Genomic DNA, 27676 nt, shown 5'->3' on the forward strand with positions numbered 1-27676 from the left:
ACCCTGTCACCATTTGCAGTTAGAAGCAGGCACTTGCTTGAAACACCCACGTGCATGTTTTGAAAAATGTATTCATCATCAGCTAAAGAAGTTAAAAGAAGAAAAGGAAGTCTTCTTACATCTGGCATCGAAAGAGACTGATCCAATCCAATATCTACTTTGTTCAGGACTGCGATGCTGAATGACAGAACACCCACAAATATTGCTATCTGGAACAACAAATGAATCATAAGACAGAGACTGCTTAGTAAATAAACTTACGACCAGAAATAAAATCTTAAGCACACACAAAAAGCAGGATTTTTTAAAATGGAAAAGCTTAAATGACAGGCTAATAGGGAGTACAGGGCAGTGGGTGAGACCACAGCACCAGGAGTCCAAATTCCTGGGTGCAAATCCTGACTCTGCCACTTACGGGCTGAGTGACTTGGGGCAAACCACTTCACCTCTGTTGGCTTCTATTTCCTCATCATTAAGAGGAAAAATAAAAGTTTCTTTGCAACTTTCTGTGAATCTGAAACTATTTCAAAATAAAAAACTTAAAGAAAACTCTTGTTTATATGGACTGATAAAAGCTCACGGGAAAAACATTTTATCTACTGTTCCATATTTGCTTTTGCTTTTTTTTAAGATACATTTAACAGCTTTAAGAATCTCCTTCCCAGGCTGTCTGGCTTCTTAGAAGGCATGTGATAATCTGCTTCAGTGAGAGGAAAGACAAAAACCACAGATAAGCGCATACCACAATTGGTCTCATCCAGTCCTTTAGCAGAAGTGGAGAATAGGAGTTTTTGAAGAAGCGAAACAAATAGCTCTCTGAGGCCTGGACGCTTGTTCCATCTTCAGCACCTCTGACACAGCAAAAGATGTCTAGCCGATTTTTCTGAGGGGACAGAGGGGAACAAAGGTTATACCCGCTAGCTGCTTCCTCTAGATTCTAGACTCAAATTAAATAGACTATAATCCTGGCACCAACTTACCTCTTGACGTTTAATGTCTAACCCCAAGAGACTCACGAAACAGGTAATCTGCAGAAGAAAGTCAATGAAGACTGCCAATCCCGCAAAGAGAGAGAACGTGTGCACGGCTGGCATCATGGACAATGCTCCTGTTGGGGAGAGAAGGGCTCTGCGTCACTTCTGTTTACAGCAGGGGGCTCTCTACAGGTCTTATGTTCATGTGCATGTACAGATACAAGGAGCCAGCACAGGCCAAACGCATGAGAAGGCATGCTGCGGCTGGACATGACACCAGAACTGGGACAGGAGGTGATAAGCCAGTGCTTTTCAAAGCACACTCAGCACCAGACCATTTGGGAAGCCCCATCCTAGTTATGACAGGAATTCAACCCCAATTCTACTATACTCAGGTTCACGGCAAATTCACGCACATTAAAATTTGAGAACCACTAATACAGGCCATTTCTTATAGTACTTTCTATGCTTCACTGTAAGAAATGGACAGTATTTTCCATTTATTACATCAACACTAGCCTCCCAGTTTAGTTAAGAGGTAATCGACAATCGAGTGAGGATCAAAGGCATGAGGGTAAGACTTGGAAACTGCAAACTGGCAGCCCATGAATCAGATGGTTCCTGTTTAGCCCACACTGTATCAACCCATCTTAAGATTAAAAAACTTTTTTTTATAAGTTGCCAATATTTAACAATGGCATTTTACACAAAAATCTAGATTCACAGCTTTGCTTGGAAGAAAAACAACAACAACAACAACAACAAAACAGACCTTGTAGCACTGGGTTGGCCACACATAACTGTCTTTTTAGATAGGACACGTGCACTTGGGGTGCCACAATCCCTACTCACTCCAACTGTCCCAAGGTCACTCCAACCTTGAGGCACAGTCTGCTGCTATTATCATCACACTTGCACTGGTTTTCTAATAATAGTAGTGAAAAAAAGAAAGTTTTTTTTTTTTTTTTGCACCTGTGTTTGTCAAAAGGAACTATAGGGCTACAAGTTTCAAAAGCACATGGCTTTGTGGAGATGAAGAATAACAAGCTAGCAGTGTATCTGTGGTGAAAGACTACCACCTACAATGACCTTACAATGGCCCTGATTAAGCTGACCTCGCAGCCACGTAGGCATTGCAGTTTGTGGCCCGTGGATGGTCTTATTTGGACTGAGTGATTCCAGTCCAGCCTCCTCTACAGTGGACAGAGTCACTTTGCTCTTACTACACTTCAGACATGGGGCAGACAGCCCCACTAGTGAGTCTATTTGATGATTCTCTATGTGAAAGAAACACAGAAGTGCTGACTTTGTTCCAGCTTATTCTGGCTCCTTGTAATGTGGTGAGTCAAGAGCTTCTGGTCATTAACAAGGCTGCTTCCCCAATGAGTTGTGTGCACAGAAGAGAAAGACTGCCTTTGAAAACAATGGCAAACATCTTGTAAGCGAGTGCCTGTGGATTTGGGAGCTGCTGCTTAGAGTGTCATGTGGAGAAGGATTCAGTGACTACTCAAGGATGCCATTTTCAACTATCAACATTCCCAGTGGCTACCAAAAGGGGAAAGTGGCAAGACGAACTCTAGGTCTCTTTCACCCTGAACCCCAACATCAATGCTGTCCTGACAGTTAAATGAGAAGGAAGCCACTTGCAAAATCACACCTAAGTTACTGCTGCCAATTTTTCTGTGGTCCATTCGGTGATACTTTCCCAGTGCAGAACAAAGCTTAAAAAGAGGAGACAACACAGGCTGGGCGCGGGGGCTCACGCCTGTAATCTCAGCACTTTGGGAGGCCGAGGCAGGTAGATCACCTGAGCTCAGGAGTTTGAGACCAGCCTGGCCAACATGGTGAAACCCCCGTCTCTATTAAAAATGCAAAAAATTAACTGGGCGTGGTGGTACGTGCCTTTAATCCCAGCTATTTGGGAGGCTGAGGCAGGAAAATCGCTTGAACCCGGGAGGCGGAGGCTGCAGTGAGCTGAGATTGCACCACTGCGCTCCAGCCTGGGTAGCAGAGTGAGACTCCGTCTCAGATAAAAAAAAAAAAAAAAAAAAAAAAGGAAGCAACACAAAGGGACATGTTCAGGTAGCCAGCTCCTTCTTTCTCCAGGCTCAGCAGACTACAGGACTGGTAGGATTGAAAGCATAATTACCTAAGAAAAACGCTACAGTCTCAGAAAAGGATGACAGGAACATACTGGGAGCCACTTCTCCTAGGACCCTGCCCAGTTGCTGATCCAGGGTTTCCCCTTGAAGACGTTCATCTCTCTTAAAAAAAAAAAAAAATTATGCGACATTAAAATTTCTCAATAACAATGCCACTTCTTGCTGCCTTGTGTTAACTCAAGGGTAAAAATAAATGATTAGTAGACGATTAGCAGTGTCTTCTAAGCACATAAACTTCAGTGGGGGACTCCAATGTTCTCAGAGTATTTCTGCACGACGGAGCTAGGTACCAAATGAGAAACTAAAGGGAAAGCTGAGCCACATTATCAGGAAAATACTTGGAACACAGGCGGCAGGGGACTGGACCACTGAACATCACTCTCACGTGCACTGAGTCTCCGCCCAGGTCGGGTCTACAGGACGACTGAGACCACCTTCTACAGCAGCAGGACACGTGTTGACCTTTTGCCTTTTTAGTGGCACCTTTGGGCAAAATGAATCTAACATTCTATACTATGCTGAACAACATTTTAATAGCATTCGTACCCAAAATCTTTTCCAAAAGTGTGTTAGCCCTTTTTGTACACATGATACTAATTAAAATGAAAAGATACTATTAAAATACACTATTTAAAGATACAATTTAAAACAAAATTCTTCCTTTATATCTACTATTTCAACAACCAAAAAGAGGGGTGAAATTCTTGATCCTACAATGTCCACAGCAAGTCAAGAAGACCGATGAGCCACACAGGGAAAGGAAACAAAACACCCTCACAGGCCACACTCACGAATGTGGAGCCCAGGAGCCATTCACAGACCCTGAAACTTGAACAGATGCTGAGCCCCGTGAGAATATGGAAGTATACCTGGTAGGCCTGCACCAGAATGAAGATGTTGTCCACTCCAACAGCCAGCACCAGGAATGGGATGACTTCAATCACAATGAGGGTCAAGGGCAACCCAATGTAGCTGAAGACACCCAAGGAGCAAGCCACCGAGCTCAGCACGATCAAGATGCCCGCGATGCCTAGTGAGACCTTCGAATCCACCTGAGAGGGGCGACAGACACAATCACCAGTTAGTTACAGGGTTGTCTGTCCCACTTGTTACTAAAAGGTCCTCCTTTTTACTTTACCGGGCTGTATCAAACCTAGAGTTGAAAGTACAATTCTGTGTTTCAGAGAGGACTTGTAAACATTTCTAGGTCTGCCCGGGCAACACATGTTATGAGTTTGCATTCCTAGGTGATGGACTGGACAAATAAGAAAAAACTGGATTATGTGAAATAAACTTTAAGATAAACCAAAAAGTTGCAATGAAGAAAATAGATGTAGGCAACAGAAATGTTACATACAATTAAAACGTGGGAATTTACGGCAGTTTTAAACATAATGGATTAAGAATAAAGAGGCAAAAATATGACATTACACTGTGCACTGCTGTTAACCTCTAGAACATACACACCCCTCCGGCTTACCAGAAGCCTGCGACAGCTTTTGATGTGCCCCAAGGCTAGGGAAATATACAGAAACATGATGGCATAGCTAATTACAATGGTGAAGACATCACTGTCACTTTCACGATTTAGTTCATCTTCAATACTTCGTTCAGCAGTGAAGGAAATGGTCAGATTGAGATTCTTGTAGTTTTTCACAAAATTAATAAACCTAAAAGGTAACCAAATGTTATATTTTTAGTTAAACTAACTGACAGCTAAGTAAGAAATTTCTTCCTAACTTTCATGATACAAAGGCCACGTTTTCTTTTTTTTGTTTTGAGACGGAGTCTCGCTCTGTTGCCCAGGCTGAAGTGCAATGGCACAATCTCAGCTCACTGCAAGCTCCACCTCCCGGGTTTGAGTGCTTCTCCTGCCCCAGCCTCCTGAGTAGCTGGGACTCCAGGCATGCGCCACCAGGCCCGGCTAATTTTGGTATTTTTAGTAGAGACACGGTTTCACCATGTTGGCCAGGCTAGTCTCAAACTCCTGACCTCAAGTGATCCACCTGCCTCAGCCTCCCCAAAGTGCTGGGATCACAGGCGTGAGCCACTGTGCCCGGCTCAAAGGCCATGTTTTCTTAACCTTTATCCTGCATTAGGATCCTTTGTTTGCTTTTGTTCCTGTTTTGAAATAGAGTCTCGCTCTGTTGCCTCAGCTGGAGTACAGTGGCACGATTATAGCTCACTGCAGCCTCAAACTCCTCAGCTTAAGAGATCCTCCTGCCTTAGCCTCTTGAGTAGCTGGTACTACAGAGACATATCCCCATGCCTGGCTAATTTTAAAAATTTTTAGTAGAGATGGGGTCTTTGCCTTATTGTGCAGGCTGGTCTCAAACTCCTGGCCTCAAGGCATTCCTCCTGCCTCCACATCCCTAAGTGCTGGGATTACAGGCACCATGCCCAGCCACTTCATTATTCTTCCACACTGGAGACTATCAGATTACAGCTAAGGTTCCATACATGCTGAATTAAAGTAAGTTTAGGGCTGGGCTCAGTGGCTGATGCCTGTAATTCCAGCACTTTGGGAGGCTGAGGCTGGCAGACCACCTGAGGTCAAGAGTTCGAGACTAGCCTGGCCAACATGGTGAAAGCCCATCTCTACTAAAAATACAAAAATTAGCCGGGCGTGGTGGCAGGTGCCTGTAATCCCAGCTACTTGGGAGGCTGAGGCACGACAATCACTTGAACCTGGAAGGCAGAGGCTGCAGCGAGCTGAGATCATGCCACTGCTGCACTCCAGCCTGGAAGACAGAGCGAGACTCTGTCTCAAAAAAAAAAAAAAAAAAAAAAATGCATTCAGTCTACTAAATCAAAACCACAATGATATACCACTTCACACCCATGAAGATAGCTAGAATCACAAAGTCAGATAATAAAAAGTGTTGACGAGGATGTGAAAGAATTGGAAGTTTCATGGACTGCTGGTGGTGACGTAAGGCGCTATAGCCACTTTGGAAAACGGTCTGGCAGTTCTTCAAACTATTCAAGGTGGACTTACCCTATGACTCAGCAATTCTACTACTAGGTATATACCCAAAAGAAATGAAAACTCACATCCACAAGAACTTGTACTCAAGTGTTCACAGCAGCATTATTCATAATAGCCAAAATGGAAACAGCCCAAGTGTGCGTCAGTTGATAAATGCACACAATGTGGTATATCCGTACAATGGAATGAAAAGGAATGGAGTACTGATACACGCCACAACATGAATGAAACTTGAGAATATTATGTTCAATGATAGCCAGACAAAAAAGTCCACATATTATTCTATGCACATAAAAGTCCAGAATAGGAAAATTTCCAGAGACAGAAAGTATTTTAGTGGTTGCCTAGGGCTGTGGATAGGAGGATGAAAAGATGGAGGGTGTTAGTTAAAGGGTACAGAGTTTTACTGTGGAGTAATGAAAATGTTCCTAAAATTGACTGTGGTGATGGCTGCACATATACGTGAATATAGTAAAGCTATTGAATTGTACACTTTTTTTCCTTTTTAAATTTTCCTTTTTTCTTCTTTTTTTTTTTTTTTACAGACATGCAAACATTGCCTAGGCTGGTCTTGAACTCCTGGCCTCAAGTGAGCCTCTCGTCTGGGCCTCCCAAAGTGCTGGGACTACAAGTGTGAACCACCATTCCCAGCCTGAACTGTATACTTTAAGTGGGTGAACTGTATGATACATGTACCATATCTCAATAAAACAATTTTTAAAAAGTACTGGAAGGTATAAAGTGCAACCTGGCCTCCTAAGTCCTCTCTTGCCATTCTCTAGAGGTCACAAACACAGTTAATTTCTCAGGTCATTTGCTTGATATTTTTTTCTAAGCATGGACAGCAGCATAAACAATATATATTTATACAAATATACATCATGGACCATTTATTTACTTCACTGTCTTCTATGACAGCACAATATTCTATTGTATTCATTCCTTATTAAATACATTCAGCATGCTCCCAAGTTTTGCTGTTAGAAAACAATGCAGGTGGCTGGGTGCAGTGGCTCACACCTGTAATCCCAGCACTTTGGGAGGCCGAGGAGGGTGAATCACCTGAGGTTAGTAGGTCAAGATCAGCCTGGGCACCATGGCAAAACCCTGTTTCTACAAACAAATACAAAAATTAGCTGGATGTGATGGCATGCACGTGTAGTCTCAGCTACTCGGGAGGCTGAGGTGGGAGGATCACTTGAGCGTAGGAGGTTGTGGGTGCAGTGAGCTGAGATTCAGTCACTGCACCCCAGCCTGGGCAAAAGTGAACCCAGTCTCAAAAAATAAATGAAATAAGTAAAAATAATGCAAGGAACCTTTTTTTGCACACTTTTGCATTCCTGTGGAGGGAGAGCTGTTTAAAGCATCTGCTCAAAGGTAAATGTGTTTACAGTTTCTTCTTAGCATCATTAGCACCAAGTGAACAAAATTACATAACTCAGATCTGCCATTGGTTAATTTAGAAAATGAAGTTTAAGTGCTTGCTGCAAGTGTCTAGCTTCCCACAATGCAAGGACAGTCTGCTCACACCCATGAGTGACTCACTCTTTTTCCCAGGCCTGGGCCCTCTGGAGCTTCTCTGTATCATTATAGTAATTATTGACAGGGAAGGTAATCACAAGGGCAGTGGCGTTGTTGTAGTTTTGATCTAGAAAGGAAAAATGTGACATCAAAAAGCAGATTACAAGCATGCAGAAAATTAGACACATACCAGGGGAAAAATCACAACACAGATTTCTCACTGGAGCTATGGACTATATCTCTGGGCTCTAAGAATTAAACAAGAGTTTGCTGAAATAGTCTTTATGTACTTCAGTTAATGAATAAAAAGGATTTTTTATCTGAGGTAGGCATGGTTATCATTCAGGAAGAGTAACTCTTTTTTTTTTTTTTTTTAAAGGATACAGTACATGCATGTTAACAATTTCAAACAGAACAGAAAAGTGTTTATTGAAAATTCTCTCTCCTTCTCCAACATCTATTTCATTGTCTCAGTTCTCCTCCCCATACTGTGACCATCTACGAATCTTTCCAGAGCTGCTCCACACACACACAAGCAAACACACAGATTCTTCCCCTTTCCCTCTTAACCACACAAACAGTAAAATACTATTCTGCACATTACATTTTAAAATTTTGTATCTTGGAGACTGCTCCACAAAGAGTTTCCTTATTCTTTTCCTACAGTATTTTCTGGTATACTTTAGCCAATCCCCCTCACTGATGAGTAGGTTTGCAATTTTTTCTATTACAAAGTTACTATAAATAGCCTACAAATATTTTAATGTGTAAAACACATACTTGTAGAAACAAATCTTTTTTCTTTTTTTGGGGTGGGGGCAGGAGAGGGGGACAGTGTTGTTCTGTTGCCCAGGCTGAAGTGCAGTGGTGCAATCACGGCTTTTTGTGGCCCTGACCACCCGAACTCAATCAATCCTCCTGCCTCAGCCTCCCAGTAGCTGGGACTAAAGGTATGCACCACCATTGCTGGCTAATTCTTGTATTATATGTAGAGATGGGATTTTGTCATGTTGCCCAGGCTGGACTTGAACTACTGGGCTCAAGCGATCCTCCTGCCTTGGCCTCCCAAAGTGCTGGGATTATAGGCATGAGCCACTGCACCTGGCTAGAATCAATTCTTAAAGCATAATCAATGAATCAAAAACTATGTATATTTCTAATTTTGACAAATTCTCCCAAACTGCCTTCCAAAGAAGCTGAACTATTTTTCATTCCTTTTTTTCTTCTTTTTTAGAGACAGGATCTCACTCTGTTGCCCTGGCTGGAGTGCAGTGGCACAATCATGGTTTACTGAAGCCTTGACTTCTCAGGCTCAAGCAATCCTCCTGCCTTGGCCTCCCTTTTCATTACTTTAGTCAAGAAAATATTTACTGAGGCTGGGCGTCGTGGCTCATGCCTATGATCCCAGCACTTTGGGAGGCCAAGGTGGGTGGATCACCTTAGGTCAGGAGTTCAAGACCAGTTCGGGCAACAAGGCAAAACGTGTCTCTACTAAAAATACAAAAAATTAGCTGGGCCTGGTGATACATGCCTGTAATTCCAGCTACTCACGAGGTGGAGGCAGAAGAATTGCTTGAACCTGGGAGGCAGGGGTTGCAGTGAGCCAAGATCACGCCACTGCACTCCAGCCTGGGCAACAGAGCAAGACTCTGTCTCTGAAAAATAAAATAAAAACCTTTTTTTTGTATTTCTTCTTTTGTTAACTTTCACATGGCCTTACCCACTTTTCTTTCAGGTTGTTGATCTTTTTTTCACTTTTTTTTTTTTTTTTTTAAGACGGAGTCTTGCTCTTGTCACCCAGGCTGGAGTGCAATGGCATGATCTCGGCTCACTGCAAACTCCACCTCCAGGATTCAAGTGATTCTCCTGCCTCAGCCTTCCGAGTAGCTGGGACTACAGGCACACACCACCACGTGTGGCTAATTTTTTTTGTATTTTTAGTAGAGACAGGGTTTCACATTTTGGCCAGGGTGAGATGAGATCTTTATTTATTAAGAAAATGCTGTCTGCTATGCATACTAATATTTTTGTCCAGTTTTTTCTTTTTTTCTTTTTTTTTTTTTTGGCAAGGTCTCGCTCTGTCACCCAGGCTGGAATGTGGTGCAATCTCAGCTTACTGCAGCCTCAACCTCCTGGGCTCAAGTGATCCTCCCACCTCAGCCTCCCGAGTAGCTGAGACTGCAAGCATGCACCACCATGCCCAGCTAATTTTTGTATTTTTTGCAGAGACAGGGTTTCTCCATGTTGCTCAGGCTGGTCTCAAACTCCTAGCTCAAGTGATGTGCCCACCTCTGCCTCCCAAAGTGCTGGGATTACAGGCATGAATAACTCTCGGCCCAGTTTTGTTTTTTTAACTGTATGTTTGTTTTCCACAAATGAAAATTTTCATGTACTCAAATTCATCAGTCTTTCCTTTTGGGGCTTCTGAATTTTGTGTCTTGCTTAGAAATATCTTTTCCACTTAAAAATTATTTTTTAAAATGCCTCCTGAATTTTCTTCCAGTTCTTACATTTCTTTTTTTTTTTTTGAGATGGAGTCTCGCTCTGTCGCCCAGGCTGGAGTGCAGTGACTTGATCTTGGCTCACTGCAAGCTCCACCTCCGGGGTTCACGCCACTCTCCTGCCTCAGCCTCCCGAGTAGCTGGGACCACAGGCACCTGCCACCACACCCAGCTAATTTAAAAAAATATATTTTTAGTAGAGATAGGGTTTCACCGTGTTAGCCAGGATGGTCTCGATCTCCTGACCTCGTGATCCATCCGCCTCGGCCTCCCAAAGTGCTGGGATTACAGGCGTGAGCCACCGCGCCCGGCCCAGTTCTTACATTTCAATCTTTTATCCATCTGGAATTTATTTTGGTGAAATGAACAAGATAGAGATCAAAGTCAGTTGTTTCCCCTATGGCTAGCCAGTCGCTGACACCATCCCTTTTCCAACAATTAGAAATGGCATTTTCCTCTCTGATGCACAGTAAATTTTAAATACAGATTGCAACTTCTCCCCTGCCACCAAGTGAGGACAAGAAAACCTATCTGGATTCTTAACTGGCTGAGCAAAACCTGTTGAGCCTGTAATTTGGCTTAAGATGCCAAAGGTGTCACATGAATCATCACCTCATTTTATCAAGTACAATTGGTTCTAAAGTGCTACAGGAACCAGAAAAGAGCAAACCAGCTGCTCTTCACACTGTAAGAGTGTCCAAATACTCAACTGACTGGCTTAGAAGAAAAAAAATCCATCAACTTTGTTTCTTTTTCCACATACCTCACATACTATCTTTTCTCTATCACAGGGGTTCTTACCTGAGGTCCATGAGCTCCCTAGAGGGTCTATAAATGAACTTCGAAGGCCCATGATCTCCTTCAAGCTGAACAACAATGCAGAGGTTTGCAACTGCATTATTCTGGGGAAAGGTACTTAGCCTTCGACAGCTTCTCAAAGGCATGTGTGATCTAAAAATGGCTAACCCAATCCACTTCTTTTAAATCTGGAATGAAACCCAAACCCAAAGCCAAAGGAGATACTATTCTGGGATTCAAGCGGTAGGAAATTAACAAAACTGCCCAATTTATGAAATCTTCATAATTACCACTTGATGCTAATAACAAAACCGAGATGACTTTATCTAAAAGGAAAAGTCAAAGCTCCTCTTACTTACCATCATAGCCGCCCAACACAAGCCACGGGAACACTGGTCCACCAAACGTACCCAGACAAGGGTCATGGAGCAAACTTGTATCATTCAGAGAGGCAGGAGCCCTGCCAAAAAGTTTAGAAAACACCTCCCAGTTAGAAGGGCCTCAAGACATCAGGGCCCTAAACATTTACACAGTGAACATTTGATGAGGCTGGCTGTATTCTAAGGACAACATGGGCCCTGAGGTTTCTCAGTTGAATAATACAGCTCAGCACTCACCTTTGGGAGCTCAGAATCACTGGGCAAGAGGCAGGCAAATACAGCCCAGTGCCATCAATGGCACATGGTGCATGGTGCTACGCAGGCACAGAGGAGGGAGCAAACACTAAAAGGCAAAATTATAGCCAAGAGGAAGAGACTGTACAGACCCAGAGCTCCGAGGATGAGGGGGATTTCACCAAAGAGGGAGGACAAAAGGGTGTCTCACACAATTACAACTGTGGGAGGAAAAAGGGAGGGAGAGAGAACAGTGAGAGGGAATGAGAGCAAGATGGTGGTTTGGCAAGTCCTGTATGCCGGGTATGGCGGCACGCCTAATCCCAGCTACTGAGGAAGCTGAGGCAGAAGGATGGCTATAACCCAGGAGTTTGAGTCCAGCCTGGACAACATAGCAAGATCCCATCTCTAAAAAAATAATAATAATAATAATTCAAAGAAAAGATGTCCTGTCATAGAGCATGGGGTGCCCACCAAGGTGGCTCCTGAAGGAGGGCGCCGGTCTGGGAAGAGTAATGGACAGACAAATGCAAAATAAAAGGACTCAGTGCCAGTTAAGTAGTTTGGATTTTTATTCTGGAGGCACTGGGGAACAATTAGAGATTTCTGGGAAAGAAATATCATTGAGCTGTTTTACAAAGATAGCTTGCGTGGCAAAGTGGAAGGTCTGGAAATGGCAAAAAAACAGGAGGCAGGTGGAACAGTAAGTGGAGATGTTAGCGCAATGGCCCAGGCAAGAGGCAACTGGCAGTGCAGTGCAGACAGACAGTCGGCCAGTGGAGAGGGAACCAGCATTTTCAGACAGACCATCAGCTACAACTTGGCCAGGTGCTGAGAAGCTTCTGCATATGACCCACCCATCAGAGCGGATGGGTGACAGCATGAGGGAGGTCAGGTGACCTGCAGCGAGCAGCTGAGTCCCTTCATCCACAGCAGAAATCTGAGAGACCATCCAGAGGCTCAGACCCGTAAGAACCCCATGAGGAAGGCGAGGGCGAGGCAGAATTCAGGGATAAAGCCTCAAGTCTGAGTAACTGGTAGCTGTCACTGGCCTTTAAACAAATGGGGAGAAGCAGCAGGTCAGGGCATGGTTCTGGGCAGGCCACCTGCCATTACTGCAGGACCCTCAGGTGAAAAAGTCCAGGAAAAGCTGGAGGGAGAGGAAAGGGGACAGCGCTAGGGCAAGCCTGGGGTTATGAGGACGTGCACAAGCATAACTACAAACCAATTCAGGTCCCTGCCGCCAGGAGCCTGCCACTCCCTGTACTGCTTCCACACTGGTGGGAACCATGCCCACTTTGAGGAAACACAAGGCTCACGCACCTCTGCCCCACCTCATTTTTGTTGACTTTTATCTTGTGCCACAGAGAGTAAACTATAAAATTTATGTAACATTAAATGGTCGTCCAATTATAAAAATTATGTAACATTAAATGTTTTTTTTTTCTTCAAATTACCCATGGCTCGCCTGCACCGTCTACCCTGTGGAGAATGCCGGTTTAGGGTACGGAGTATAAGCTATTGTGTTTTCATGAGTATAACTCATGTTTTTAGGGGTGATATTCTTGAAACAGAGTAAATATAGCCCAACTGCATAAAAAGTCTTACTCCAGTAACAAACAAACAGAACTCAAGGTCAAAGTTCTTTAGAACCAGAAGTGAGAGTCCTTAGCTCTTGAGAAGTAGTTGGCTGAGCAGTGTCCTTAAAGGCAAAAAGGAATAATTTCTCTGTTCCCATGCTGAAGAAATAGCCACTGTGGTTGCTCAACTGGCTGAACAAATGTCCCTAGGCCAGGCCCCAAGCATTCAGGGAGAGTAGGCCCATCCGGCATCATGCTACTCTTCCCCTACTGGGAGAAGCCTTAAGATTCCCCTATAGGTCACCAAAGCACCGCTTTCTGGGGTGACTATTCCCAATTATAAATGCACCCTGCCCAGCTAGACACGCCTCCTAAGGGAAGCAGCTGCAGGGCCCTCCAATCTAAAGCTGCGGAGCTGCAGACCTATCCTGCCCCAACTCCTCAGAGGGAGGCTGCCTCCCAAATAGCTGGGGCACTACAGGGGACTGGGCTATATATCTGAGAGAGAATAAAAGGCACCAAAGGCTCTTCTATCTTTAAATCGTGTGGGGGGTGTGATACATGACACTGTGTTAGCTACCCAGGCACGAGGTAAAGGGTGAGAGGCAGCTGTACTCCTCAATCACACACCACGAGAGCTCCCTGCCAGGGCTCTGCACTTGCTGCTGGTTCTGCTGGGAACACACATCCCTGTGATGTGCCCAGCTGTCCTTTCCTCTCCCTTTGTGCACATCTCCACGCTTAAGCAGTGTACCCCCCACTCTGTCCAGCCTTATTTTTCTCCTCACAGCACTAATCTCTAGCTGGCATGATAGCATTATGTTATGTGCCCATCATCCGTCTCCCTCCATTAAGATGTAAGCTTCCAGCCGGGCATGGAAGCTCACGCCTGTAATCCCAGCACTTTGGGAGGCCAAGATGGGCGGATCGCCTGAGGTCAGGAGTTTGAGACCAGCCTGGCCAACATGGCGGGCAAAACCCCATCTCTACTGAAAATACAAAAATTAGCTGGGCGTGGTGGCGCACACCTGTAGTCCTAGCTACTCAGGAGGCTGAGGTATGAGAATCGCTTGAACTGGGGAGCTGCAGGTTACAGTGAGCCACGAATGCGCCACTGCACTCCAGCCTGGGTGACAGAGCAAGACCCTGTCTCAAAAAAACAAACAAACAAAAAAGATGTAAGCTTCACAGGGCAAGGTCTTGCTCTGTTTGCTCACCTCTGGGTTATGCTCATAAAACAAGCTTATGCCCATATACCCTAAGTCAGACCCAAGAATGGTGTTTACCAATGACTGTCTCTTGCCACTTACCGTACGCAGTACAGAAAGTGCGTGTGGTAATCAGCATACACAAAGAAGTCGTCCCCTTTCTTGTGGTCCAGCACGGAATGGCTGTTCTGGAAGTAATTTAACACACTCATAATGGTGCAGTTCGTGTTATACGGTGAAAGAGGGGCCAAGCAGATGTCTTGAAGTGTCACAGTCTCATTGTTATAAGAGGCAGTAATGTTTTCGATGGCTATTTGTAAGTCAAGAACCTGAAAGAAGATTTTAAAAATAAGCAAACCCAGAAACACGTCACATTTCTCTCAGATCTTGACTAATCAGCATTGCCCTGAGGGGTCAGAAGACAAAGAGTATTTGGGGAAAATACTTCCTAAGACGAGGGAGAGAATTAAGGTGCAATACAGTAAGAAAACTGGTCAGGCCACAGGCCCACTCTAACAGAAAACTAGTTAGAGGTGTCCACAGCAGCGGTGGGGGGTGGGGGGAACACCATGACCAGAACAGCTATCAACATAGGACACACAACCATCTCCCCTCCACCCTTCTCCAGCGGTAGCCAGGAGGCCAGAGAGGAGAGTGGAGGGGGACTCTTGGTCTCCCTGACCCTCCCCTCAATAGTAACACAAAACCTCCTGCCTTGCTCTGCACTATAGCCATTTATATATGTCCCCTTATTTCCTAACAAAGAAGATGATCTTGGAGGTAAATGACTATGCTGTTCACCTTCAGCAACAAGCTGGAAAAAGCAACAGTCAGTCACCGGGTAGACAAAAGATTCTATTCAAGTCTTGGGACCATTTTAATGCTTTTCAAGATTTCAGACTTTCTTGTAGACATGAGCAGTGTTTAAAGGAAAAACCATGTGATTATACATTCATTAAAAAAGAAGCCGGCACAGTTTATGCACAGGTACAGTTCTCCAAGGCAAGTGTGACAGGGACAATGGGAAGGTTTACATGCTTTTCTAGGAGCAATGGGATGGATCTTGCCCCAAATGTGCCTCTCACCAAAAACAGGCTGGGTGCCCATGTCCAGGCAGTGGTAAGTTCATTCCTACAGGTTGGATCAGGGATGGTGATCTGGCAGCTCCTTCCTCAGCCCCCAGGACAGCAGTAAGGGCTTCATGCCTCTGGGTCCTTGCATATTACTTTCAGTTACCAACAGAAAACATTTCATAAATTCCTAAGGTGACTTCCTAATAAATATATCCTGCCTCAATAGAGAAATGCCACTGAAGTCTTCTTTCTCTGCTCATCTCAATTTCAAGAAAAAGGCAAGGTCTACTATCTGAAGTAAATACAAAAGTGAGCAACAATAAATATTTCATTAAGTTCAACATCATTCACTTTCTTGAAACCTAACTTAAAGGCAGCTTTGCCATTATACGCTAAGATTTTCAAGATATACCATGACATTCAGCCCCAAATCCCCATCCAGCAGTAGTCAACATGTAAAAGCCAGCAAACCACAAGGTCCTCTAGAGTGACTTATTTCTTCAAACAGCAGGTTACCTGGTGCAGTATCTGTATGTCAAGCGGAGGTCCAAAGGGTACATCGGCTCCCGAAGGGTACGGCTGGTAAGTGTGTTTGTCAGTGAGAGGGGCCCGGATGATGAGCTGCTCCGTCCGGAAGAAAGGCCCAAAGTGCTGGTCAAAGTACTCTTTTTCCAGGCGAGCCTGGCTGCTGGGGGCTGACCAGAGGTCAACTGGATTGGTTGTAACCCGGACAAACACCAGGCCTGACGAACACGCAGTAACGAAGACCAGCGAGAAGAAAATGACACAGCCAGGGTTTCGGACGCAGAAAGACCCCCAGCGTGTGAACAGCCGCCTCAAGCAGCCCTCAAATGCTGCACTGACAGGGTCACAGCAGGACGCCTCTCCTGGAAGAACGGGAGAGGAAGGGAAGGTGGAGGTTAAGAGCCAAGCCATTCCTGAAAGTCGGAACAGGGAAAGCATTAGTTGCTATCTCATGGCAGGAATCAAGCCCACCTGGGGACATATATGAGACCCCCCTGCCCTCAGCTACCTATCTGCTCAGCAAAGCCACCTTTGTTGGCTGCCCTCAATGAGCGCTGTTCCCAGCCCACAGAGGAGATGCCGACACAGGAACCTCTGAAGGGTGAGGTTCAACTCTGCCCTGCTATTCCCACTCTTGTCCTGCTGCTTTTGCGCCTCCCCAGCTATGATTAATTACTTGGTTCTGCCGTGCTACCCTCACTAGATGGTAGGGCCACAAAGGCAAGGACCATGTCTGCCTTGGTCGCAGCCGTGTCCTCAGCACTGGCACACCACCTCACCCACTGCTGCAACCCCACTGAGGAAACGAATGCTCTCATGACAGACAGCATCATCTGAACCCTTTTATTCATGGACAAATATGCCTACCTTTGTCACTTGCATTGACAGAAAAAGCTATATTGCTATCGATGGGAGTGTACTCGGAGACAAAATACCGTTTTCTGAAAAACAGAAGTCAGGAAATAGTATTAGTGGACTTCATCACAGTGAGGTTGTTTTTGGGACATTCCTGTAATCCCATGAAATGCTTTCTTCCTCCTCCTGGCCTCCTCCTCCCTAATTACTGCCTTCTTTCCCCTAAGTTCCCTTGCTCTGGGTCCCTCTGCTCACCAGTCTCAGGAGAAAATTTAAGAAGATGTTAACAGAACAATTAATAAAGGATAATTTCACCTTGTGGCCCTCATTTTATTTAAAACTTTTAGGTCCTTTAAAAACACGCTACTGGGCTGGGCACAGTGGCTCACGCCTGTCAACCCAGCACTTTGGGAGGCCAAGGTGGGCGGATCACAAGGTCAAGAGATCGAGACCAACCTGGCCAACATGATGAAACCCTGTCTCTACTAAAAATACAAAAAGGTTAGCTGGGTGTGGTAGCACGTGCCTTGGGAGGCTGAGGCAGGAGAACTGCTTGAACCCAGGAGGCAGCGGTTGCAGTGAGCTGAGATTGTGCCACTGCATTCCAGCCTGGTGACAGAGTAAGACTCCGTCTCAAAAAAACAAACAAAAAAAAAACATGCTACCCTTTCCAGTAGCAATGAGCATACCTAGTGCCCAGATCTTCGTTTCTACATACCACTCTCCAATAAAAGGAACCAGAGCTCCTTGCAGGGCAGGGACAGGGAAATGTAAGATAAAGCTGGGGATGGGAGGTGTATGTAAGAACACAGAAGCCAGCCAGAAGGCACTCCCAATGGCCCAAACTGGAAAACTTTGTGTAACAAGATAAATGACAGTGTTGGATACAACCCACAGAATTAAAAGTCCATGATGTAAATAACTGAGTAAATAAATGAGGGAGAAGGGATAGCTTTCTGCATAGAAGTCCAGTTAGTAAATGGAGAGGAAGAGAGGGAAAGAGAAAAAAGTCACTATTAGGCAAACACCTTAGTTATAACTGTTGCAGACAAGACCCAACAATGAATGCTAAAATCAGTGGTTGAGTTTGAGGAGGAACAAAATATTAGTATAGTCTCAAAGCATCTTCTCCCAAGATATTTATCAATTACGAAGGGAAAAGCAGTAATTTAACAGTGGAGATATTCAGCAGACATCACCTTGAGCAAGTGATCAAGGTTAACATCACCAGGAAAGAGATGCATCAACATCAGGGATCCCTGACATGATGCACCGAGAAAGACATGACATGACTTCTGTGATGTACCTGTCAAAACACCTCATTTCAATCTCATCATGAGAAAATACCAGATAAAGCCAAATGGAAGGGCACGCTACAAAATACCTGAACAGTATCATCAAGAGTGTCAAGGCCATAAAAGGAAAGACTGAGGAACTTTCTGTCACAGATTAGAGGGGACTCATAAAACACAAAAATGTAATATGCGACTCTGAAACAGGGAAGGGCATTGGAGAAAAAGCTGGTGAAATCTGATTAAGATCTGTGGTTTAGCTAATAATAATGTAATAATAATGGCATGTTCGTGGTTTTGATCATTGTACTATGAGTTTTTTTTTTTTAATTATTATTATACTTTAAGTTTTAGGGTACATGTGCACAACGTGCAGGTTTGTTACATATGTGTACATGTGCCATGTTGGTGTGCTGTACCCATTAACTCATCATTTAGCATTAGGTATATCTCCTAATGCTATCCCTCCCCCATCCCCCCACCCCGCAACAGTCCCCGAACTGTGATGTTCCCCTTCCTGTGTCCATGTGTTCTCATCGTTCAATTCCCACCTATGAGTGAGAACATGTGGTGTTTGGTTTTTTGTCCTTGCAATATTTTGCTGAGAGTGATGGTTTCCAGTTTCATCCATGTCCCTACAAAGGACATGAACTCATCATTTTTTATGGCTGCATAGTATTCCATGGTGTTTATGTGCCACATTTTCTTAATCCAGTCTATCGTTGTTGGACATTTAAGTTGGTTCCAAGTCTTTGCTATTGTGAATAGTGCTGCTATAAACATACGTGTGCATGCGTCTTTATAGCAGCATGATTTATAATCCTTTGGGTATATACCCAGTAATGGGATGGCTGGGTCAAATGGTATTTCTAGTTCTAGATGTACTATGAGTTATGTAAGTTGTATCATCAGGGAAACTGGGTAAAGGATATACATAAATTCTACCATTTTTGCAACTTTTTGGTTAAGTCTAAAATTATTTCAAAATAAAAAGTAAAAAAAGTACTGTCCTAAATTAAGATGCAAATATCTTAAAGGACTATAGTACTCCATTTAATTAGATTTGAATCTGATTTCGCTCATTTGACTCTGACTTTTTTTTTTTTTTTTTGAGACACAGTCTCGCACTGTCACCAGGGCTGTTTGCAATGGACTCCTGACCTCGTGATCCTCCTGCCTTGGCCTCCCAAAGTGCTGGGATTACAGGTGTGAGCCACTGAGCCCGGCCTTGACCCTGACTTTCTAAAGAATGAGTGGCCGGCTGGGCGCGATGGCTCACGCCTGTAATCCCAGCACTTTGGGAGGCCGAGGCGGGCATATCACCTGAGGTCAGGAGTTGGAGATCAGCCTGGCCAACACAGTGAAACCCCGTCTCTACTAAAAATACAAAAATTAGCCAGGCATGCAGGTACGGTGGCGGATGCCTGTAATCACAGCTACTCAAGAGTCTGAGGCAGGGGAATTGCTTAAACCTGGGAGGTGGAGATTGCAGTGAGCTGAGATCGCACTACTGCACTTCAGCCTGGGCGACTAGAGTGAGACTCAGGCTCCAAAAAAAAAAAAAAAAAAGAATGAGTGGCTAATGCACGGTGCTTTAAATCACACATCATTTTGAATAAATCAGTAAAGTTCATTTCAGATGCTGCAGTGTTAAACAGAACTTTGATGGTTTACTATAGAATAGCTGTAGGACACAGTAATCCATGCAATGGTATTCATGTAGGTATTTGTTTCTTGTCCTAAGTAACCAAGCTCTGACAAATGAAAGCTCAAAGTGCCAGTGGGCAATTTTGCTCTTTTTGCCCTGGGTGACAAACAAAACTGCTTACCTGTAGCACCACACTGCAAAAAATGCTCCAAAAAACACAAGCAAAAACACCATGTAGGTGATCCACATGATGACATACATGGCGTCCAAGCCGAGGATCGTCCAGGGAGCAGGAGGAGGTGGGGGCTGGGGCTTGGGGCCACAGACAATAGAGCAGTCTTGGCAGCTACACGGCGCTGTAACCTCATCCACAGACTCGTCACAGCCTTTGGTGGCATTGTTCATGGGCTCCATCCCATGGACAGGAAAATCTACAGGAAGGAATTGTGTTGAGTACAAATCTCAATTAAAAACATCCAAAATTTTGTATTATACTTAAACTCAACAAAAAGCCCACTGAAATACATAAAACAACTGAAAGAAGAAAAAGAATTGGAGGTTTTAGTTTAATTAAATTATGTTTTGCTGCTTCGTCCTGTGGAATTTTAAGTTACCTCAATAAACTTGCGCGTACGGGTTTGTCACTGATACAGGAATCCTCCAAGTACACCACATACCAAGGTAACCCTTCAATCATGTCCCATCTCCATTCTCAGGAGCTAATACTATAACAGGGCTCTAGAAAAGCTGCCTCCCACCCCCTTTTTAACTGCTTATTCTTTTAATTACGACAGCAATGCCTGAAGGCAATTCATTTCCTCCTCCATTCCCACTCCCAGCACCCCCTAAATTAGCCACAGCAGGATAAATGTACCAGTTACCTCTCTTACTGGGAGAAACTATGAACTAGTTACCTGAATGTGTTTATCTTCCTATTGCAGATTATGATTCCTCAACTAAGATTGATTCATTCATTCATGGAGAGACAGGGCTTTGCCCTCACCAAGGCTGGAGTACAATGGGATGATCATAACTCACTGCAGCCTTTAACTCCTGGACCCGAGCAATCCTCCTGCCTCAGCCTCCCAAGTAGCTGGGACTACAGATGCATGTCTCCACACCTGGCTAATGTTTAATTCTTTCGTAGAGATGGGGCCTCACTACATTGCCCAGGCTGGTCTGGAACTCCTGGTCTTAAGCAATTCTCTTGCCTCAGTCTCCCCAAGCACTGGTGAGCCACTGTGCCCACCCAGTTCCTTGGCTTTAAAACAATATCATAAACACACCAAACCTGGAATCTTTATACCCACCTGAAAACACGGGAGTGATGGTAAAAGGTGCCTGTCCATTGTCCTTATTGAACATGTATTCAATCCAGTTGGTGGCATTACAGGCATCAGCGTCCTTCCCACAAAGGAGTCCCAGGGCCTTGTCATTACTTGAGGGGGCCTCCACGTCCCGGCAGGCATTGTACATTGCTAGAAGAGGAAACCCAAAGGAAAAAGAAGACAAGATGCTTACTGTAATTCACAAGGCAAGATCTTACAAAAGGCCTCTTGAAGGGAAACACGAACTCCATATGCACCATGCTGGAATGCTGGACAGCAAACACTAAGGGCACGAACAGAGATTCCCTTTAAATTGGCTTATCACCCTGCAAATAATATGGAGGCCCGATTCCAAGTAACTTAAAAGTAAAAAACAGACAGGAAAGGGAAAGGCACACATTATCTCATAGCTCTCACAACAGCTTGGAGAAGTTGAATCCCCACTATATAGAAGAGCATACCAAGGCCCAGGAAGACGCAGCTAAGAGCCTTAGTACTTCTTCAGTTAACAAAGCTGGTTCCAGAATACCTCTGCCACAGGAAGCTACACAGCCAGAGAATTACGGAACTTACTTGGAAAACTGGTTTTAGGGCAGAGGTCACGTGTCAATAAACCTAATACTGTTGGCCGGGCGCGGTGGCTCACACCTGTAATCCCAGCACTTTGGGAGGCCGAGGTGTGCGGATCACAAAGTCAGGAGATCAAGACCATCCTGGCTAACACAGTGAAACCCCATCTCTACTGAAAATACAAAAAATTAGCCAGGCGTGGTGGCAGGAGCCTGTAGTCCCAGCTACTCGGGAGGCTGAGGTGGGAGAATGGCATGAACCCGGGAGGCAGAGCTTGGAGTGAGCCGAGATCGCGCCACTGCACTCCAGCCTGGGTGACAGAGCAAGACTCCATCTCAAAAACAAAAAGCAAAAAACAAAACCTAATACTGTTATCTTTTTGGATTTTATTTTATTATACATAAAGACAACACATTACATAAGGATAGTATCAGTGTATTACACCTAAGAAAATAGCTGGAATGGGTCCTGTACTGTCGATTCTTATTTACCAGTCCCTGCTTGCTAGAAACTTCCCAGGATCTTCTTTCCCTTCTCTTCAAGGAGATGCTTACACATTCATTTTGTTTTACCCTTGCTCTGGAAAGACAGGTTAACTAGGGTGACAGTCATCTCCCTCAGAATTCTCAATAGATTATTCCATTGCCTTCTGGGCTCTATTATGGCTGGTAAGAAAATCTCCAACTATCATTGTCTTAAGGTGATTTGTGTCTCGTCTCTATTTGCTTTTAAGATATTTGTCTTTGGGCCAGGGGTGGTCATGCATGCCTTTAATCCCAGTAATTTGGGAGGCCCTGGTGGGTGGACTGCCTGAGCTCAGGAGGTCCAGACCAGCCTGGGCAATATGGCAAAACCCCGTTTCTACAAAAAATAAAAAAATTAGCCAGGTGTGGTGGCGCTATATAATTTACAATATAATTACATGTAATTTACAATTTACCCCCTTAAACTATATAATTTAATGGAGTTTAGCATATTCATAGATATATGCAACCATCACCATAATCAATTTTAGAACATTTTCATCACCTCAAAAGAAATCCTGTATTCTAGCTATGCTCAACTACCTCCCTACTTCCCTAAGCCCTAAGCAACCACTAACTATCACTATTTATTTGACTATTTCAGACATTTCACATAAATCCAGTCATATAATATGTGGTCTTTCATGACCGGCTTCTTTCATTTAGCATAATGTTCTCAAGGTTCATGCATATTGTGGCATGTATCAATACTTCATTTCTTTTTATGGCCGAACAACATTTCATTGTATGGACATACGTTTTGTTTATCCATATATCAGGTGATAAATATCTGAGTTGTTTCCACAGTTTGGCTATTATCAGTAATGCTGCTAGAAGCATTTGTGTATAAGTTTTTGTGTTGACCTATACTTTCATTCGTCTTGTGAGTGGAATTGATGGGTCATATGGTAGTTCTATGTTTGTTTCAGGAACTGCCAAACTGTTTTCCAAAGTAGGGTCTCACTCTGTCACACAGATTGGAGTGCAGTGGTGTGATCTCAGCTCACTGGCAACCTCTGCCCCTCAGGCTCAAGTGATCCTCCCACCTCAGCCTCTCAAGTAGCTGGGACTACAGATGTGCACCACCATACCCAGCTAAGTTTTTGTAGAGATGGGGTTTCACCATGCTGCCCAGGCTGGTCTCAAACTCCTGAGCTAAGGTGATCTATCTGCCTTGGCCTTCCGAAGTGCTGGATTATAGGCATGAGCCACTGTGCCCAGCTGTTCTTGGTTTTTGGGTTTCTTTTTAATAAAGGTTCCTGTTTTCCACAGCCTTGTCAACACTTCTTGTTATCTGACTTTGAGTCTAGCCATCCTGGTGGGTGTGAAGTCGTATCTCATTGTGGTTTTGATTTGTATTTCCCTGATGACTCATAGTATTGAACATCTCTCATGTGCTTGTTGGCCATTTGTATATCTTCCTTGGAGAAATGTCTACTCTATTCAGATCTTTTGCCATTTTAAATTGGGTTATTTATCTATTTATCATTGGGTAGTAAGAGTTCTTTTTTTTTTTTTTGGAGATGGAGTCTCTGTCCCTCAGGCTGGAGTGCAATGGTGTGATCTCAGCTCACTGCAACCTACACTTCCCAGGCTGAAGCAATTCTCCTGCCTCAGCCTCCCGAGTAGCTGGGATTACAGGTGCACACCACCACGCCTGGCTAATTTTTCTATTTTAGTAGAGACAGGGTTTCACCATGTTGGCCAGGCTGGTCTCGAACTCCTGACCTCAGGTGATCCACCTGCCTCGGCCTCCCAAAGTGCTGGGATTACAGGCATGAGCCACAGCGCCCGGCCAAGAGTTCTTTATGTATTCTAGATACAAGTCCCTTATCAAATATACAATTTTCAAACATTTTCTTGTCCTTTTTTTTGAGACATGGTCTCACTCTGTCACCCAGGCTGGAGTGCAAGGTACTTAGTGCAGCCTCCTTGGGCTCAAGCAATCTTCCTGCCTCAGATAACCATGTGGCTGGGACCACAGGTACATGCCACCATGCCTGGCTAATTATTTTTTGTAGACACAGGGTCTCACTTTGTCACCGAGGCTGGTCTTGAACTCCCAGGCTCAATCAATCCTCCTGCCTCAGCCACCCGAACTGCTGGGATAACAGGTCTGAGTCACTGTGCCTGGCCTTCTTGTCTTTTCTTGATGGCGTCCTCTGAAATACAAACTTTTTTATTTTAATGAAGTCCAATTAATCTTTTTTTCTGTTGTTGCTCTTGTTTTTGGTGTCATATTTAAGAATCAAGTGCCAAATATGAGGCCGTGCAAATTAATCCCTATGTTTTATTCTGTTTTATAGTTTTTAGCTCTTACATTTAGGTCTCTGATCCACTTTGAGTTAATTTCTTTAACATATGGTGTGAGGTAGGGCCCAATTTCATTATTATTTATTTATTTATTTTTGCATGTGTGTATCCAGTTATTGCAGCACCATTTGATGAAGGGTATTCTTTTCTCATTGAATGGCCCTGGCACCCTTGTCAAAAATCAATTGACCATAGATATATTATTTATTCTCAGTTATATTCCACTGATTTATATGTCTATCTTTATTCCAGTACCACACTGTCTTGATTTCCATTGCTTAGTTTTGAAATTGAGAAGTGTGAGTCTTCCTATTTTGTTCTTTTTTCAGGGTTGTTTTACTATTCTAAGTCCCTCAAACTTCTATGTGAATTTCAGAATCAGCTTGTCAATTTCTACAAAGAAGTCAGTTGGGATTATAACAGAGATTGCCCTGAATCTATAAAACAACTTGGAGAATACTGATATCTAAAAAATATTAAGTCTTTTGATTGATAAACATGGAATGTCTTTCCATTTATTTAGATCCTTGTGAATTTCTCTGAATAATGTTCTTTAGTGTTTTTTTTGTTTGTTTTTCTTTTTTTGAGATGGAGTCTCACTCTGTCAGCCAGGCTGGAGTGCAGTGGCACAATTTCGGCTTCTGCAACCACTGTGTCCCAGGTTTGAGTGATTCTCATGCCTCAGCCTCCCAAGTAGCTGGCATTACAAGCGAGTGCCACCACGCCCAGCTAATTTTTGTATTTTTAGTAGAGATGGGGTTTCACCATGTTGGCCAGGACGGTCTCAATCTCTTGACCTTGTGATCTGCCTGCCTCGGCCTTCCAAAGTGCTTGGATTACAGGTGTGAGCCACTGCACCCGGCTGTTCTTTAGTTTTAAAGTGTTTTACCTTCTGTTATAGTTACTCCTAAGTATTTCCCATACTATATAGTAAATGGAATTGTTTTATTTTCACTTTGAGATTGTCCATTGCAAGTGTACAGAAATACAACTGATTTTTGTATGCTGAATTTTCTCTAAGTTCTCAGGGTTCATCCCTTATCCACTCTGGAAATCCTCATTATCCCTTCACTTTGAGATTGTCCATTGCAAGTGTACAGAAATACAACTGATTTTTGTATGCTGAATTTTCTCTAAGTTCTCAGGGTTCATCCCTTATCCATTCTGGAAAATCCTCATCATCCCTTTGATTATTATTGTCTTTCCCCAACTCTCTGGAGCTTCTCATGTTATCTTATATGTCATTTCTTTAATGATTTATAGATCTTTGTATCTGTATGCTGTTTTCTGGGTAATTCCCTCATATCTTCCAGCTCACCATTTGGTTTTCAGGTTTTATTTTATATTTCAAGCATACAAAAGACATGGAGAATAATGCAATTCTCATTTCCTCATTACCCAGTTAATTATCAGTCTTACCATTTTACAACATTTGCCTCAACATTAAAAAAATAATGGACTCGGCCAGATGCAGTGACTCACACCTGTAATCTCAGCACTGTGGGAAGATCGCTTGAGGCCAGGAGTTTGAGGCCAGCCTGGGCAAAAAAGCAAGACCCTATCTCTACAAAAAAAAATTTGTTTTTAATTAGCCAGGTGTGGTAGCACATGCCTGTGGTTCCAACTACCCAGGAGGACTGCTTGAACCTAGGAGGTTGAGGCTGCAGTGAGCCATGATTGCATCACTGTATTCCAGCCTGGGTGACAGCATGAGACCTTAACTCTGTTTTATAGTACTGCACTATTCAGAACTGGCTATGGCATAATTTAAAAACTAAATAAAAATAATAATGCACTATAGGCCAGGTGTGGTGGCTCACACCTACAGTCCCAACACTTTGGTAGGCTGAGGCAGGAGGGTCACTTAAGGCCAGGAGTTCAAGACCAGCCTCACCAACACAGTGAGGCCCGTCTTTTCCAAAAAATAAAAAAATACTTAAACATACACACACACTCTATAGATTCAGTTGAAGCTCCCCAATTACCCCTCCCTGACAGTAGCCCCTTCCCTAAGGTAAACACAATCCTGAATTTGATGTTTATCCTTCCCATGCATGTTTGTGTACTTGTTTTAAGTATGTAGTACTTTTGTTTCAAAATGTCATATACACATGTAACCACCATTGTAGTATCATATAGAGTATTTTCACCACCTAAAAATCTTCTGTGCTCTACTTATGCCTTCCTATCTCCTAACCCATGGCAATCACTGACTTTTTACTGTCTCCACGGTTTTGCCTTTCCTAGAACGTCATATAGTGGAATCATATAGTGAGTCGTCTTTTCAGATTGGCTTTCCTTAGTAATAGGATTTAAGGTTCGTCCATGTACTTTCATGGCTTGATAGCACTGAATTTTCATGGCTTTTTAGCACTGAATAATATTCCATTGTGTGGATGTAGCAGTTTATTTACCCATTCACCTACTGAGAGAAATCTTGCTGGCTTCCAAATTTTGACACTTATGGACAAAGCTGCTACAAATATCCACGTGCAGGTTTTGGGGTAGACACATTTTTAACTCATTTGGGTAAATACCAAGGAGTATGATTAGTTTTGTAAGAAACTGCTAAACTATCTTCCAAGGTGGCTGTACCATTTTGTACTCCCACCATCAATGAATGAGAGCTCATTGCCAGCATTTGGTGTTGCAAGTGTCTTGAATTTTGGCCATTCTAATAGATGTGTAGTGGTATCTCGTTGTTTTAATTTGTAATTCTCTAATGACATAATGTTGAGCATCTCTTCTCATGTACTTATTTACCATCTGTATGCCTTCTTTGGTGAGGTATCTGTTCAGGTTGTTTTGTCCATTTTTCAATTGGGCTGTTTGCTTTCTTATTGTTGAGTTTTAGGAGTTATTTGTATATTTTGAATAATAGTCCTTACTAATATATGTCTTTTGCAAATACTTTCTCCCAGGCTGTGTCTTGTCTTCTTGTTCTCTTGAGGTCTTCAATTTTTCACAATCACAATTATGTTACAGTGGGTGTTCTTATATGGGTCTCCAGGTTTACATGCATTTAGAGTTTCTCTAAGGCAGGCATCTATAAGTGAAATTTCTGGGAGGAGGGTTATCTTCAACTTTACTACGTATTGCAAAGTTGTTTTTCAAATAGTTTTGAAACAATTGTACCAAATTATGGTTATAAGTGGTGGAGTATATTAGTATTCCTATTGCTTCACATTTTCACCCACAGTT

The 27676-nt window shown here is 43.5% G+C and overlaps 1 protein-coding gene across 1 annotated transcript in view; it reads right to left on the reverse strand.

The window, feature by feature from the left end:
• NPC1 (NPC intracellular cholesterol transporter 1) overlaps positions 1 to 27676 on the reverse strand; it is a 54359-nt gene that overhangs the window by 9167 nt on the left and 17516 nt on the right. Inside the window, exons 5-17 of the mRNA XM_024235826.3 lie at positions 21051 to 21218; positions 19922 to 20171; positions 16813 to 16886; positions 15937 to 16307; positions 14450 to 14676; positions 11305 to 11405; positions 7671 to 7773; positions 4617 to 4806; positions 4006 to 4188; positions 3124 to 3238; positions 981 to 1108; positions 743 to 883; positions 120 to 209 (exon numbers count right to left, since the gene is read on the reverse strand). Coding sequence (XP_024091594.3) covers positions 120 to 209; positions 743 to 883; positions 981 to 1108; positions 3124 to 3238; positions 4006 to 4188; positions 4617 to 4806; positions 7671 to 7773; positions 11305 to 11405; positions 14450 to 14676; positions 15937 to 16307; positions 16813 to 16886; positions 19922 to 20171; positions 21051 to 21218 — 2141 coding nt within the window. The remainder of the gene's footprint in view (positions 1 to 119; positions 210 to 742; positions 884 to 980; positions 1109 to 3123; positions 3239 to 4005; positions 4189 to 4616; positions 4807 to 7670; positions 7774 to 11304; positions 11406 to 14449; positions 14677 to 15936; positions 16308 to 16812; positions 16887 to 19921; positions 20172 to 21050; positions 21219 to 27676) is intronic.

This window comes from Pongo abelii, chromosome 17 (assembly GCF_028885655.2).
Source record: "Pongo abelii isolate AG06213 chromosome 17, NHGRI_mPonAbe1-v2.0_pri, whole genome shotgun sequence".
NCBI classification, from domain to species: Eukaryota; Metazoa; Chordata; class Mammalia; order Primates; family Hominidae; genus Pongo; species Pongo abelii.